General features: G+C 33.6%; 1 protein-coding gene across 4 annotated transcripts in view; it reads left to right on the top strand.

Moving 5' to 3' along the window:
- Positions 1–757: 757 nt before the first annotated feature.
- Positions 758–15,232, top strand: part of LOC109792175 (nuclear pore complex Nup85-like protein) — a 29,398-nt gene continuing 14,923 nt past the window's right edge. Inside the window, exons 1-17 of one of the 4 annotated variants that reach the window (XR_003803370.2) lie at positions 758–1,158; positions 1,894–1,996; positions 2,094–2,204; positions 2,307–2,390; positions 5,510–5,581; positions 5,678–5,734; positions 6,775–6,891; positions 6,986–7,186; positions 7,322–7,432; positions 7,560–7,597; positions 7,743–7,899; positions 8,188–8,289; positions 8,404–8,460; positions 8,567–8,713; positions 8,840–8,910; positions 9,021–9,108; positions 10,990–11,108. Coding sequence is in view for 3 of the 4 variants with exons in the window: in XM_083063415.1 (XP_082919541.1) it covers positions 833–1,158; positions 1,894–1,996; positions 2,094–2,204; positions 2,307–2,390; positions 5,510–5,581; positions 5,678–5,734; positions 6,775–6,891; positions 6,986–7,186; positions 7,322–7,432; positions 7,560–7,597; positions 7,743–7,899; positions 8,188–8,289; positions 8,404–8,460; positions 8,567–8,713; positions 8,840–8,910; positions 9,021–9,108; positions 9,961–9,999 (1,881 nt within the window). In the remaining variant the exon portion in view is untranslated. Of the gene's footprint in view, positions 1,159–1,893; positions 1,997–2,093; positions 2,205–2,306; positions 2,391–5,509; positions 5,582–5,677; positions 5,735–6,774; positions 6,892–6,985; positions 7,187–7,321; positions 7,433–7,559; positions 7,598–7,742; positions 7,900–8,187; positions 8,290–8,403; positions 8,461–8,566; positions 8,714–8,839; positions 8,911–9,020; positions 9,109–9,960; positions 10,327–10,989; positions 11,109–15,232 lie in introns of those variants that run through there. The other 3 variants (XM_083063415.1, XM_029270083.2, XM_020351553.3) reach the window with 3 other exon arrangements.

Genomic DNA, 15,232 nt, shown 5'->3' with positions numbered 1-15,232 from the left:
AATCTATAAATATTATATAAACGTATAATATTGAGTTTAATATTTATACGACTAGACATTACACACATATTTATTAATATATATATATATATATATATATATATATATATATATATTTGTATAAAATTAAAAACTATAGTTATAATTTTGAACAATAAAAATAAATCTACAATCTATTAATTTTTAACCATAATGTACAAATTAAAATACACAATTTTTTATATAATAATCATTAGTCATTTCAATTTTCATAAGTAAAACACAAAATATAATATATAAATATTATTTATTACTAAAATTATGTTTATACATATAAGTACATCCATGATCACAACTATATATATATATATAATAATTTAGATATATGTATATATAAAATTATTCAAATAAAAATTAATATTCATAATTATTTATAATATTTTAAATATTTATACATATTTTTATTACTATATATAAAATTAAACAAATAATTAAAATAAATAAAAAAAACTCCAAAATTTAAACTTAACCCGAATGGGATGTTGACTTGGTTAAGTGCATCTAAAACAAAAAATGCACACAGCACAACATTGATATGAAAAAGACCAATGAAAATAATTGTGGTCATTTTATACATATTTTTATTAACATATAAAAAATTAAATAAAAAATAAAAAATGCACACAGCAGTCAGCACATTGACATGAAAAAGACAAATGAAAATAATTCTGGTCATTTTAACATTTCCCGCGTAACCAAATTTAGGGTCAGCTTAACTTAACTGAGCGCACTTACTCTATTTTCCATTTCCCCTAAAACCCCACCAAACCCTAAACAGCGTATCCCAACGAAAATGGCTTCTGACACAGTGGGTAATGGCAGTCTGGTCCCCTTCACCGGAGACTCAGCGGCAGTATACCCTCTGCACCACGGCCTCCCCCTTCCTATTTCTCGCCTCTCCATCTCCTGGTCGCGTGGCAACACTCTCCGCCTCTCCCTCTTCGCCGGAGCAGCCGCCAAGGTCGTCGAAGTTAAGGTCAATTCTGAAGATTCCGAGATCCCCGATGCTCACTGGCGCCGAATTGCATATGGCTCCGTTGCGCCCTTCGCGCTCCTTCAAAGCCAACGGAGCTCTATTTCTTCGCTCTTGAAGACTCCATCTCCGTATCATTCAGATTGGTAATTCAAGACAATGAGTTTGTTTGGATCAAACTTATGAGAGCTTTTGAGAATTGAAAATAAAGAGCTTTTTTCGTTAGAGAAGCTCTGGAAACTCTTCTAGCTTGTATCTAGACTTGTTAAAGTTTTGGTGCTTATGTTTATGATTCAATTTTTTTTACCGGTGGAGAAGCTCTAAAACAGTTCTAGCTTGTATCGAAACATGAAAGGTTTTAGTGCTTTTGTTTATGATTGAATTTTAAGTCACCATTATTTTTTATTAATTTTTCTGGTGAATTTGAAGGAAAAAAAGATAGAGATAAGTTGAGAGCCCTTAAATTTTGTGTATTGAAAATCTCTGGGAAGATGCTTTGGTCTTTTTTATTCAAAGGAACAACTGTGTTGATGTAGTGTTTTTAGACACCTGGTTGTTTGATTTAGTTATTGTAAAGATTTGAAAATTGAAGGCATGTGGTTTCATTGAATTTTTGCATTTAATTGAAGATATTTCATTGTTTCTATGTAAGCGGATGCTGTATCAGAATTTAATAATGATGTTCTCAAATCTAATTTTAATTTTAATTTGTCTACATAGGGTTGATCTAGCATGCCAGGTGTCTCCTGCAAATGATTTCACTTTCAAATAGGGTGGCATCGGAAGTTATTGACTAATTTTATTGTTTTGAATTAAGTGTTTTTGCTTGTGCAATTTCATGTAAGCGTGCTTGTTGAGACTTTATCATGTTTTACTGTCAGGTGGGAGCATGTGCTTCAGTATAGCAAGGAGATAGGTACACTTCTTGGGGGGTCAAAGTTGACCAATAGTCCTATAATTGAGGGCCCAAACATACTTGTTAAGGTACTGTTTTAGATTCTAAATTGTTTTCCTGTCCTCCTCTGTGTATTTTATCTGAGATCTGATAAGTTAATCACTTGCTTTTTAACACTTATTGTAGACAGATGAGATGCCAACTTGTTTGCAAGCTGCGTGGGAGTTAATTGAAATATTTTATGTGGACAAGCAATCTCAAGCATGGCTACCTGAAAGGCTTGTTGATTGGTTAGCTGTAATAATCTATTTTATTTCCTTGATGGGTGTTGTAAATGGTTGCATTTTATTTTAAATCTGATCACATGGTTATTTTAGTTTATGGTGCATTTTGTGACAGGATTATGACAGCCTCTTTACTAGTACACATGAAACAATTCATGGAAAGCTTGTGGATTTTCAGAAAGAGCTGGGCAACATACAGGTCTGGCCATAACTTATCCAATGAATAATAATAAACTCCTTTTATTTGTCTTTGAAGAATTCAAAATATTTGGAATATTTAAGTCTTAATTCAGTAGTCTTGGAATGGGTAAATGACTAGCTTGTTTTCCTTTAGAACCTCATTCTGTATTGCATTTGGTTATCCAGTTTAAATATGGATTTGGACTAGAATGTGTAGGGTGCTAATGCTAATACAGCCCAGGCTTTTTGTGTGGAAATTTATTTCTCAAGACTAAGGTTCTGCTGAAGTCTTTGCTTTACTTGATGCTATATAATGGTTCTCACCATTGGTAGGAGATTCCTCTTATTATTTGTATTATCTATGACTTCATTGCCTATCTTTGTTAATTGTTACACAATTCTGACATTCACAATTTACAGTGTTTAAACAGTACTTTTCTTGGAATTTCTACTTTTTTATAACTTCAATTATAGAGTCCTCTGAGTTGGATACTCTCTTGGATCAATTCTGTCCTTTCATTCTTTATCCTAGATAGAAGGATTTGATCTTTTGATCCTTCTGGTTTGTTTTTGTGTAAGTTTTACCTATGGAACCCATTTGTTTAGTAGGTGTTCCATTCAACTTTGATGAACCTATTTGGAAGTACAAAGTTCTCTCTAAGGTTGAGCTAATCCTTTATTTGGACAGCATGATTGATAGAATCATAGAATAAATACCAAAAGCATTGCAGAGCACATAATTGATTCTGCATTTGTTCTTTGTGACAATGATGAGTTAAGGGCTATTGTTACCTTGATGTGTCTGTGTTATGAGTGGTGCAAGCACAGAATTGATTCTCCATTTTTTGTTATGTTATTTTGTAGCTGTTTCTTTATGGAATCCTTTGTTTGACATTTTTGTTGAATGTTGAGTTTGCCCTAGGTTTTCTGTTGACAAACTATACTGGTTTTGAGAGGCGGAGAAAAACCATACTTTTATGGAAATATGCAATCTATGCCATTCTTTGGAATACTTGTTTAGAACATAATTTTTGTGGACATTTCTGTTGACGAGTAGCTCCTTTGGTATAACTTATAAGTTTAGGCATGTGTTCTACTTGGTGTAAACTGTAAAGCATGCAAAGTAAATTTTAGTCAAGTAATTCAGACAATATCTTCTGTTTTGTTTCTAGTTCATGGTTAGAATTTTCAATTTTGATATGAAGGAGGTGAACTCCTTGCATACATTATCCATCATGTTTTCTTATTTTACCTCTCTTTCAAACTTAAAATGTATGCTATATTCCTGTGCTGCATCAGTGTGTCTGTCTTATTATTATTATTAGTAATGAAGTAAAGATATACCTGTTTTTTTTTTTTTTTTTTTAGTTTCATGACAATGGTTAGAGATTATAAATATAATGATGTTTTCTGAACTCTGTAGAGACTAATCTGTTTCAAATTCTCATTAACAAATATATTTGGCATGTCAAGAATTTTCCCTTTTGTTTTGCACTTTTATAAATTTTAAGTATGGTTATGAAATCAGGATTCAAATTGTGAATTATAAGGCTTATTTTTGAAATCTTGAATCAAACTATATCTTGAATTGTAAGATTCATGATAAATAATTAAAAATAATATACAAAGTATTTTAACATATATAAGCATTGAAGCATCTATATATTGGCAATTTAAAATGAAATAACTCAATGTTTGGCTAACAAGTTAAAATATAAATTTCAAAGTAGACCAATATTTAACTCATCAATCACAATAACAAAAAGTCAAATTATGCAGTATAACTCTTTAAAAAAATAAAAGAAATGCCAACATATGTAATGTAGTTGTTGTTTTTTTTTTTTTTTAAAGTTAGTGTAATCATAATTATTTAATTCCTTTTAAATTAATGACCTTTAAACATCTTGCTCTGATGCTCATCATATCAATTTTTTGTCAAAGTATACTAATGTGTTCTTAACATCCTGATCCATTGTAGAGTTTGTCCTCATTCAACTGTGCATACCAGAGCTTTAGTGTGTTTCTTTCAGTTTGTGTAGTGCCTGCTACTGTTTAGGTTTTGGCTTTATTGGTCTCTTAGGGTCTGTTTAGTTCAAACAAGATGAGTGGGATTTTAATGAGGGGGAGGGGTGGAATTAAATATCGTGTTTGGTTGAGAGGAGGGGAGGGATTTTAATGGAGCAAAGGAAATGTAATTCTTTTCTTGTTTGGTTCACGAAGGGAGGGGGAGGATTTAAAAACCAATTTACCTTTGTATATCCTTATAATTCTGGATTTAAAAACGCAATTAAGGATAATTTAGACATTATACTAAAAATGTTTAAAATTGCTGCCCTCCCCTCCAAATCCTCTCAATATTGGAGTGGAGTTAAAATTAGACGAGGAGGGGTTTTTGTTCTCCTCCATTCCCTTTCCTTCTCCTAAAAATTGAACCAAATAAAAAATGTTTATAAAAAACCCTCTGTTCTATTCCATTCCCTTCCAACCACACACTATGTTATGCAAGTTAGACTTTGCTTTTGGTTTTTGAATGACATGCTGTTTTCGACCCAGATGAAAAACAAGCAAAAGAAAAACAAATGAAACCTAAATGACAACTATGCTCTTTTGTATTTGAGTTTCCAACATCGGAAAAGAATTTGTCACTTTCCCTCAATCTCAAAAGAAGAAATTAATTATGCGAAAGTAACCCTAAAATCATGTTTCTAGAGCCAGGTTGTGCATGAATCAAATGATTAACCACACATTTGCAATTCTAGTGATTGAGTGTGATTCCAGGTTAAAATTTATATGTTGCAATTTGTATCAAAGGCTTGGTAAAATTGTATGATTCTTGTGATGCAGATAACTAGGGTTATAAGAAGTTATTTCTATTATATTTGGCTCCGGCAACTAGTTGTTAATTTTGATGTATTAGCTGATGTTTTGCTTTGAATGCATATTAAGCTATTTACCTAGTCTTTGTATTCCAAAGGAGTGCTAATCAACAAATGGTGGATCATTATTTATTATTCGTTATATCATCTATCACTTCATTTATCATGTTTTTGTTTAATTAATGTCTATAATTGTTATGAATTATGATTGATCAATTTCTTCAATGATGAGGAAATAAAATTATGAAATCTGTCTGTGCAGGTGATTGAGGATGATCCCAGGTATTGGGACTTGTTGTCATCTGCACTGTCAGTTGGTTGGCTTGATGTTGTGGTTAGTAAAGGCGGCTGTATTTCTGATATTTTTCTGCAGCATCTGATGTTTCCTTGTTAATAAAGACTTTTATATTAAGCTGAATTTCCCTTACAGGTGAGAATGCTGCGGTTGCACGGATCTTACCAATTAGATCAGCTCAGTAATCGGGAGGTTGGCATGAAAATTATGAAAATTATATTATATGAAAGAGATGAATTTGCACAATTTAGTTTTGGTAATTTTGTAGTTTGTTATTCACTTTCCTGGTAAAAATCTGATTTTTATCATTCGCCTCATACCCAGAATATTCTAACAGATTCAAATCTCTTTAGCAGTTTGATCCTTTAGCACTCCTACCTTTATTTTGTCACATTAAATCTTGGCGGTTCTCTTTTTTAACCACTACAGATTCTTATATGCAAGCATTAAAATGGAATATTTTGTCTGATTATAATATAGCCGAACAAAATATATTTGTTAAAATATTAATACCCTAGATGCTTCATTTGTATTAGCCGACCTTTGATACATCCTGTATGTCTATCTATTTGGCAAGAAACAAGTTAAGTCTAAGCTCCTAGTAAGTCCTATCAAACTTGTAAGCTAGGCATATGCCTTTAAAAGGTCCTATTTATTTTACCTGGCTTACCTTTTTATTTATTATTCATATGTAATAATTAGTTTATAATATGAAATTTATTAACTATATATTGAAATTCTTTGAACTATGTTTTTATGAGGCCATTAGTAGCATAAATAGATGTCAATATTTAACTAGACATGCTTTTTAATTGAAAAATAAATACAAAAATAACTTGCTGGGTTTATATTTCAAGTGGGAAACATGGATAAATATTTTCAGATTGTTAAGACTCACATCCTCACATAAAAGGAATGGTAATGGAGATATATTTTGTTTAAGGTTGTGTGTGAAATACTTGACAATAAAAGGTTTTTGACCTAATTGAAGGCCTTTAGATAGACTTTTAGGCAAGATGGCCCAGATCTAATTAAGCAAACCCTAGCCTGTATCCACTTCTATTCCATGTTATTTTAACATGAGGATATGCAGTGTTTTGTGATGTTACTTAATTCTTGTGATTTTTAGCAAAGACGCATAAACATTCGAGCTCTTTGTGTTTGTCATTTTGCTCTGCTTCATTGATTGTGAAATCCAAAGCTATTTCTGTTGCTGCTTCCAAATTTTGTAGTTAGAAAATGGGCTTGTGGAGGCTGTTGCTGTTCTTATTTCCAAAATGCCCCGCTTGCGTCCTGAATCTGATGGAAAATTAGGTGATTGCTATAAATCCAAGCCTGACTTTATCAAGGTATTTCCAGATTCCACTGTATTTTAAGGTGTACTATTACATTTGCTTTTTGGGTCATTTATTATACTGTTGTGTATTATTGCTATTTTTATAGGCCTGGGAAAAATGGAGGTCACAAATCACAAAACTGGATCACAGTCCATTCTGGATTCAGTGTGATAATCAACAAACTCATGAGGGCTTGAGAAACTTGCTACAGATTATGCTGGGTAACATCGAGAGTCTCTGCTTGGCTACATGTTATTGGATTGAGTTATATATTTCTCATTTTCTATACATCAGGCCATTTACAATGGTATGTTCAATCTGCATATGAAATTATTAATTTTAACTTTTTTTCATATATTGTTGGCATATATAATGCTTGTATATTTGTTAAGTGGATCTCAACATGATACTGTACCCCCTCCCCTTTTCCTTATGCATACAGGGAATAGAAAGCATGTATAATTTGGCCGAGAAATGCATCCAGTTGAAACCACAATCTAGTATACATAGGTTGACAGGACTTATGATTGGAATTCTTGAAGAAAATACTGAGGTGATTATTGGACTATTACTGTCAAAGATTTGGCCTGCTGCTTTTTTTTTTTCTTTCGTTATTCTGTTATTTGATTCAATTTTTCCCTTCACATTTAAACTTGGATGAGCATTGTGCAATGTCTCAGGTTGTTTTAGCAGAGTGTTCCAGAGAATTTGGCCCTTGGTGAGAGCTGCTTTCTCTTCTATTGTTAACTGATTCAAAATAAGCTTACAATCAAAATTCTCAAAACCAATTGAGCACTGATTTTTAATTTAGTGTAGTTTTGATTATAATGGGGCTATGTATGTGCCATGTATCAATAAACTAGGTTGGTGGCACATGCCATTGAATTGTTGACTACCGGGAGTGAGCAATCAGAGATTCTTCTGCATGAGGATCGTTATAACTTGGGGGGAATCAGCATAGTGGAGCTACATCGGCTTGCATATGCTCAAATTCTGTCATCACATGCATTGACCTGGCAAGTGAGTGCTAGTTACTTAAGCAAAAATATCCTGTTAATCTGATGTCAAACTGGTGAATAATGTTTGATTAAGGCACATCAGAAATTTCTATTTGATGCCTTTGATTTTGACATATGGTTGAAAGACCAAGAGTAAGGATGAAATTGATGTCTCGTATACAGAATTTAGCCTTACCAAGAGATCAAAACAGCCAATGCCAAATGAAAGTTAATTTATGAGATTACAGTTTGATTAACAGGACAATAATTTGTTTGGTGCTCCTATGGTCTAATGTTCACACATCTGCAGATAGCTCCAATATATTTAACATCATGCATGAAGCAAGGAATGGGATTGTTAGAGAATTTATTGTACAGGCAATCTGTTCAACATAATGATGTGTTGCTTAAGGTAACTGTTTTTGCGTACTGTTTGTTATTATCTGTTTAACAAGTCATTTCCTCGTGGGTTAGTATGTTTTTGATATGCTTGCCAGTGACAGGCAAATAATTGTTACTCATGCAGAATATTGAGATATGCCGTTTGTATGAGCTTGATCATATCAGTTCAAATATCATGAAGGTAACCTACACCTTTTGATTGTGTACCTGGATTGGGGATTAGAAAATATTATACTGTTCTTTCATACTATAGTATACTAGAACTGACCTGCAGAAGAAATATATAGATTGCTGGAGTATACCACTGGAAGCATGGCCATAAGGGTGCCGGAGTATTCTGGCTTCAACAAGCCCAAGACAGAAGTTGTCTAGATAGGATTGCCCAACAGTTATTTGATTCAGTTGGAAAGTCAATATCTGATGAAAGCTTCAAGGTAGTTCCTGTAATACTCCAATAAGCAACACACTGAGATTTTTCATATATATTAGTTTATTCCTGTTTATGAAAATTTCTTTGTTGATAATTATTTAGATTTCTAACTTCATCCATTCTTTTACAGAAATGGGAAGGCATGATTGAACTATTGGGCTCCGAATCTAACCCTGCCGGAGGTCTTGAATTTTTGCACAAGTATGAATGTGCTAGTATTCAGTACATTTTCATCTTTTATTTTTAGTCTCCATTTAATTATATATGTCATTTTCTTAGTTCTTACATTTATTAAATATTGAAAATATCAGGTATAGGGATTTCAAGAAATCCCTTAAGAAGGTATCTGGTGGAAAATCAACTGATGCAGCCAGGCAAGCTGTAGGCTCACTCATACTGGTATTACACACTTCTGTGATTACTTTGGCTCCAGTAATTATATCGTATGCTCTGATTGTACAAACTAGTCATTTTACTTGTTTGGGTTCTTTTCGGGTTGTTTACGTTATATGATCTGTTTAGCAACATCTTGTTATTGTTGTGACAATTCGACTCATAGAATATAGAAGCCCTTTCCCTTGATATATTGTATATGAAATTTATTATCATAATTAGCAATTAACAGTCCCGGGTAGTGGTGTAGAGCAATCAATTCCAAAAAAGCTATAGTGTGATGGATGCTAAATACCAAGATTATATAACAATAAATAATTTGTACTATAATGCATAATTGTTTAAAAATAAAAAAATTACCAAAAGTTACACTCCATGAACTAAAAACTATGAAGAGCACACTGCAAAGGGCAACGAATACAATGAAGTAAAGATCAATGAATATCATTGAATTAATAGAAAAGAAGCAGAGGTGACACAATTTAGTAGAATGTGGAGAACTAAAAAGCAAGGTTGTCAAAATCAAGAGTTTATGTAAATTCAATGAGGCCTCATAAACTCAAATCATAAACTCGTAAGAGTTTACTTAATATAAAAAATATATTAAAATACTTATAAATAACATACTAATTCAACATTTCAACTCCATATTAAAGTAAAATAGTAAATTACAATAATAAAGTAGCAAAGTTAGTAGCAAATCATGCATAATTTCACACAAGACAATTTAAAATGACAACAAATAAAAAACTAAAATAGACTAATTTCTTCGAAGAACCTTCATAGTAGGGAAATGGGAAAGAACCTTAATGAGAACTTTGGAAACACCAAGGCATGATGAGAATGACTTTGAAACAGGGGATGCCAACCAGAGAACAAAGTGTCTACCATCAATGAGCCAACCACAAAGAACGCAACCTCGATCGTAGAACAAGTGAGCAAGCCTCGACTTGGTAACGTCGATGATCCCAGTGCGCGACACTCTGTGTTGTTTAGCAGTTGAGATCGAGAGAAACGTTCGAACCATTAGAGCAAAATGCCAACCGATGATGAGCAAGCCACAAAGAATGCGACCCCGATCGACGAACAAGTGAGCAAGCCCCGACATGGAGATGTTGATAATCCTAGTGTTCGGCTCTCCATGTTGTTCGGCAGTTGAGATCAGTGTTTTAAAAATCAGACCAGTCATCAAACCAATCAAGGCATTGAGTCAGTGGGTCAAAGGTTGAATCAGTGGGTGATTAATTGAACTGCATGACCCGGTTTCTATTAATTTTATTGAAAAAATATTCATTCCATAGATATTTTATACATATAAATTCCAATAAAATTCACATAATACTTTAAAAACTAAAAAAAAAAAAATTACAAACACATTTTATATATAATATAATTATATCATAATTTAAATATAAAGATATACTATAAAAATAATTTAAGATCAATTATATATTCAAAAATTTGTTAAGTAGTCAAACATGCAAAATATAGGACTTCAAATCTCATCTTAAGCTTAATTCCTTTTGTTTTTATTGAGTTTTTGTAAGATTCAGAATATGAATGAGTAAATCTTTAATATAAAGGTGGTGTTGAGCTACAGGTAAAAGGTAAACAGTATTGAAATTCAGAATATGAATAAATCTTTAATATATAGGTGGTGTTTTGGTGTTGAGCTATAGGTAAAAGGTAAACCGTATTGAACTTAAAAAAGATGAGAATTGTATATACAATATTTATCAAGAATAAACTTGTAGTTTGATTTGTTGCAATGGTTTTATGTGCATTTAGTATCCATTCGGTCGTCATACAATTTATTTATTTATTTTTATTTTTTTATTTTTTATATTTTTTATATTTTGATATTTTTACTTCAAAATATAATTAAAGGGCCACACGCATCACGAAGCAAGCAGAAAATGCAACAATCACTATGCAACATTGCATCACTTATAGCACATTATGAAGCCATTGGTCTCTCATCACACATCACAAAGCAAGTTACACAAGTATGTGTGCACACATCTCAGTGCCCGTCTCAAATAAAAAATGGTCCGATTGAACTAATTTTGAATGAGTTTTGACTGGTTTAATGATGTCATTATTGAGTTACATGCATAATCGACCAAGATTACAACTTGAATCGATTAACTACTCGAGTCCCGATCGAACTGGTTCAATTGGTCGGTTTGAGCTGGATTTTAAAACTATGGTTGAGACTTAGAGAAATGTGCAAAACATGAGAATAAAAGGAAACCTAAAGAAAAATGAACTCTCCATGTTGTTTTGGGGATTTTCTAAGTGATCCGCATAGACATGCAAAATCACAGCAAACTCACGATTTTGGTTGAGTTTGTGCGATTTTGCTCGAGTTTGCACAAGTTTACTAGAAAACGAGTTTGCATACGAGTTGAATAGGTTGGGCTTCCCAAACTCGTAAACTCGATTTTGACAACCATGAAGTTAGGTATTATTTTTGATCAAGGCATCAAATTCAACTTGCATCACTTGGTGCCAAACATGATCGACAAAAGCTTGCGTAGTTGAGCTAGGCTCAACATGAGTAGGAAGGATGGGTTGAAGTTTGGAACAAACAATTCCAAACTTGGAGTGTGTTTGCAAATGGTGAACATTAGGTGGTTGAGCTTGATGAGAAGACGATGGCAACATGGTAGGATTAGATGATATAGTGTTTGGTGAAAGAGATATAGATGAGGATTGACTGATGTGACCAAAATTGATGGTATGATTATTTTGAGAGGTAGTTATAGTGGGTGAAGAGTGTTTGGTGATGATAACGGGAGAAGAGACAGATGGACTTGTTTCTGATCGTGAAGAACAGGAAATGCTTAAGTAAGGAAACCTCTATTCAATGAATATGACATCCTTTGATATAATTTTTTTTTCCATATGAGGGTAAACACTTTTAACCTTTGTGGGATGTATAGTAGCCTAGGAAAATACATTCCTAAGATCTAAATTGTATCTTGTGTTTGTTTTAGGGTCGAAGAAGAGGAAAACAAACAACCAAATATTTTTAGAAAGTTGTAATCTGGAAATTGACCAAACAACTTGTGATAAGGTATATCAAACTCGAGAGAGGATGTAGGGAGTTTGTTAATTAGATAGACGCTAGTAGCAAATGCATGATCCCAAAAATTAAGAGGTAATGAAGCTTGAGCAAGAAGAGTTAGCCCGAGGTCCACTATGCATCCATGTTTGCATTCAACTACACCATTTTGGTGATGAGTATGAGGGAAAATCAACCTATGATTAATACTAGTTTGAGAGAGATAAGTGGTAAAAGATCAAAATTCACCTTCCCAGTCAAGCTGAATAGCTTTAATAGGTGTTTGAAACTGTTTCTCAACAAGTAATTGAAATTGTTTGAATGTATTTAAAGTCCTAAATTTTTGTTTTAGAAAATACATCCATGTGAATTGAGTACAAGCATCAACAAATGAGACATAATCGGAAAAACCTCCATGAGAAACAAAGGGAGCTGGTGCCATAGGTCAGTGTATATAAATTCTAGAGGTTTATTGTAGTTGGTTTGTGACATTTTAGAAGGAATTTTGTGAGATTTACCCAAGCAACAAGAACAAAACTAAACATCATTTTTATTTATCATAAGTAAGTTACAATGTTTGAAAACAAGTCGTTGAACACCTAAACATGTCTGTGTAGCTGCAATATTAGGTCGAACATACTGAATATGAGGCCAAAACATAGGTGAAGGTGACTGTTGGTACTAATAGGTGTTCCATGGCAGTGCAAACCATTGTGAAGGCATGTAAGGGGGCTTCGAAGAATCAAAGGCAGATTGCGAAACATAATTTTCTTCATATCTATGATAGCATATAGAGGCATCATGACCATATTTATGACATACTTTGCATTGAACTCTTGAATATCGGCCTCGTCCACCTCCACCACCACAATAGCGACCACAACGAATAGACTTGCCTCCTCGAGTATTGTAGCCACGATTTGAATTAGTGTAAATGTGTTGAGAAGTGTCTGTCAAAGTCACTTGAGCAACATTTGCCTTTGGCTATGAAGATTGAGAAATTTCAACAACATTCAATGAAATGACAAACTTCTTGAACTTTTCAATTTGTGCTTCATGCACAAGGAGAAACGTTTCAACTTCGTCAATCATCAGAGCATCAACCTCACTACTGACAAGAGAGATTGAAGGTTCATAATCTTCTAGAAGTCTTTCAATAATAACATCAATGTGTTTGAGAGAGGAAACAATATCTCTAATAGCTATGAGAGCATTGATGAGCGATTGAATGTGAAGAAGATACTTCGAAACAATGTGATTCTCCAACGTAGCACTTCGAATCTCTGCTTGAAATTATCACACCTTCGCATTTGTATGCAAGTGAAAGAATGTGTGGATTTTATCACACCGTTGCCAAGCAGATTTGCAACTGACTACACATAATAGCATTTCGCGTGACATTGACAATTGTACCAGGATAAGAAAAGTTGCTCCCGTTGCTCCCAAACAAGATACTCCTTCAAGATGCGATCATCATCGCGATCTTCATGAGATACAAATTTCAGACAGGTTATAGGAACTTGAATGTTAAGATCTGAGAAAAATAATGTGTATGACACACTTTGCTTTCCTTTTCTCTATATATCAATATAGCAGATTGAGTACATAGATTGGAAAGGCCTAGGAGTCTAAGACATCACATCAGACATACAAAAGAAATATTAATAAATACACAAGGCTTCTCTATTAAGCTATTCTAACACTCCCCCTCAAGCTGGAGCATATAGGTTGTATGCACCAAGCTTGGAACATAAAAACTGAATGCGAGGCCCCCTCAATGACTTAGTCATAACATCTGCAAGTTGTTCATTAGATGTGACAAATTCAATGACAATTTCCTTAGATAGCAACTTCTCTCTAACAAAATGACAGTCAACTTCTATATGTTTAGTTCTCTCATGAAATACTGGATTGGAAACAATGTGGAGCTCGATTATCACAATACAATTTCATTGGATGACCTTCACAAAATTTTAACTCTTGAAGAAGTTGCTTAATCCACATAAGTTCACAGGTAATTAAGGCCATAGCACGATATTCAGCCTCAGCACTGGATCGGGCAACAAGATTTTGCTTCTTACTCTTCCAAGATATGAGATTTCCACCTAGGAACACACAGTAGCCAGTAGTGGAACGTCGGTCTATAGGACAACCAACCCAATCAACATCACAATAGCCAGAAATGTGGCTGTCTCCTTTGTCCTCATACAATAATCCTTGTCCTGGTGCCTTTTTGATATATCTAAGGATACGTAAAACAACATTCCAATGATCAATATGAGGGGCCTGCATGAATTGGCTAACAATCCCTATTACAAAAGAAAGATCAGGTCTTGTAATTGTAAGATAAATAAGCTTTCCAACCAATCTTCTATACCTCTTTGGGTCTGTAAATAATTCACCTTGATCAGCCATCAACTTTTGATCCATAGGACTATCAATGGGTTTGCAATCCAACATGCCAGTTTCCTTCAAGATATCAATAGCATATTTCCTTTGTGAAATCACAATGCCTTCCTTTGATTGAGCAACCTCAATACCCAAAAAGTATTTCAAATGCCCAAGGTCTTTAGTCTGAAAATGACTAAACAAATGTTTCTTCAATTGAGAGATTGTAGTTGCATCATTTCCTGTAATCACTATGTCATCAACATAAACAATCAAATAAGCACAACTCCCAGGCGAAGTGTGACAATAGAATACTGAGTGGTCTGCTTCACTTCTTTTCAACCCAATATTCTGCACCACATGACTAAATTTTCCAAACCAAGCCCGAGGAGATTGTTTGAGACCATAAAGGGATCTTTGCAATTTGCAAACTAAACCAGACTCCCCCTGAGCAACAAACCTAGGAAGTTGCTCCATGTAAATCTCCTCCTCTAACTCCCCATGAAAAAATGCATTTTTAATATCTAATTGGTAGAGAGGCCAATGTCGAATGGTTGCCATAGTAAGGAAGAGACGAACTGTAGGGATTTTGGCTATAGGAGAAAAGGTATCACCATAATCTAAGCCATAAATTTGAGTATATCCCTTGGCCACCAATCTGGCTTTGAGTCGATC

This window comes from Cajanus cajan, chromosome 9 (assembly GCF_000230855.2).
Source record: "Cajanus cajan strain Asha chromosome 9, NIPB_CcT2T_4, whole genome shotgun sequence".
NCBI classification, from domain to species: domain Eukaryota; kingdom Viridiplantae; phylum Streptophyta; class Magnoliopsida; order Fabales; family Fabaceae; genus Cajanus; species Cajanus cajan.
This window is presented reverse-complemented; position numbering and strand designations above follow the sequence as displayed.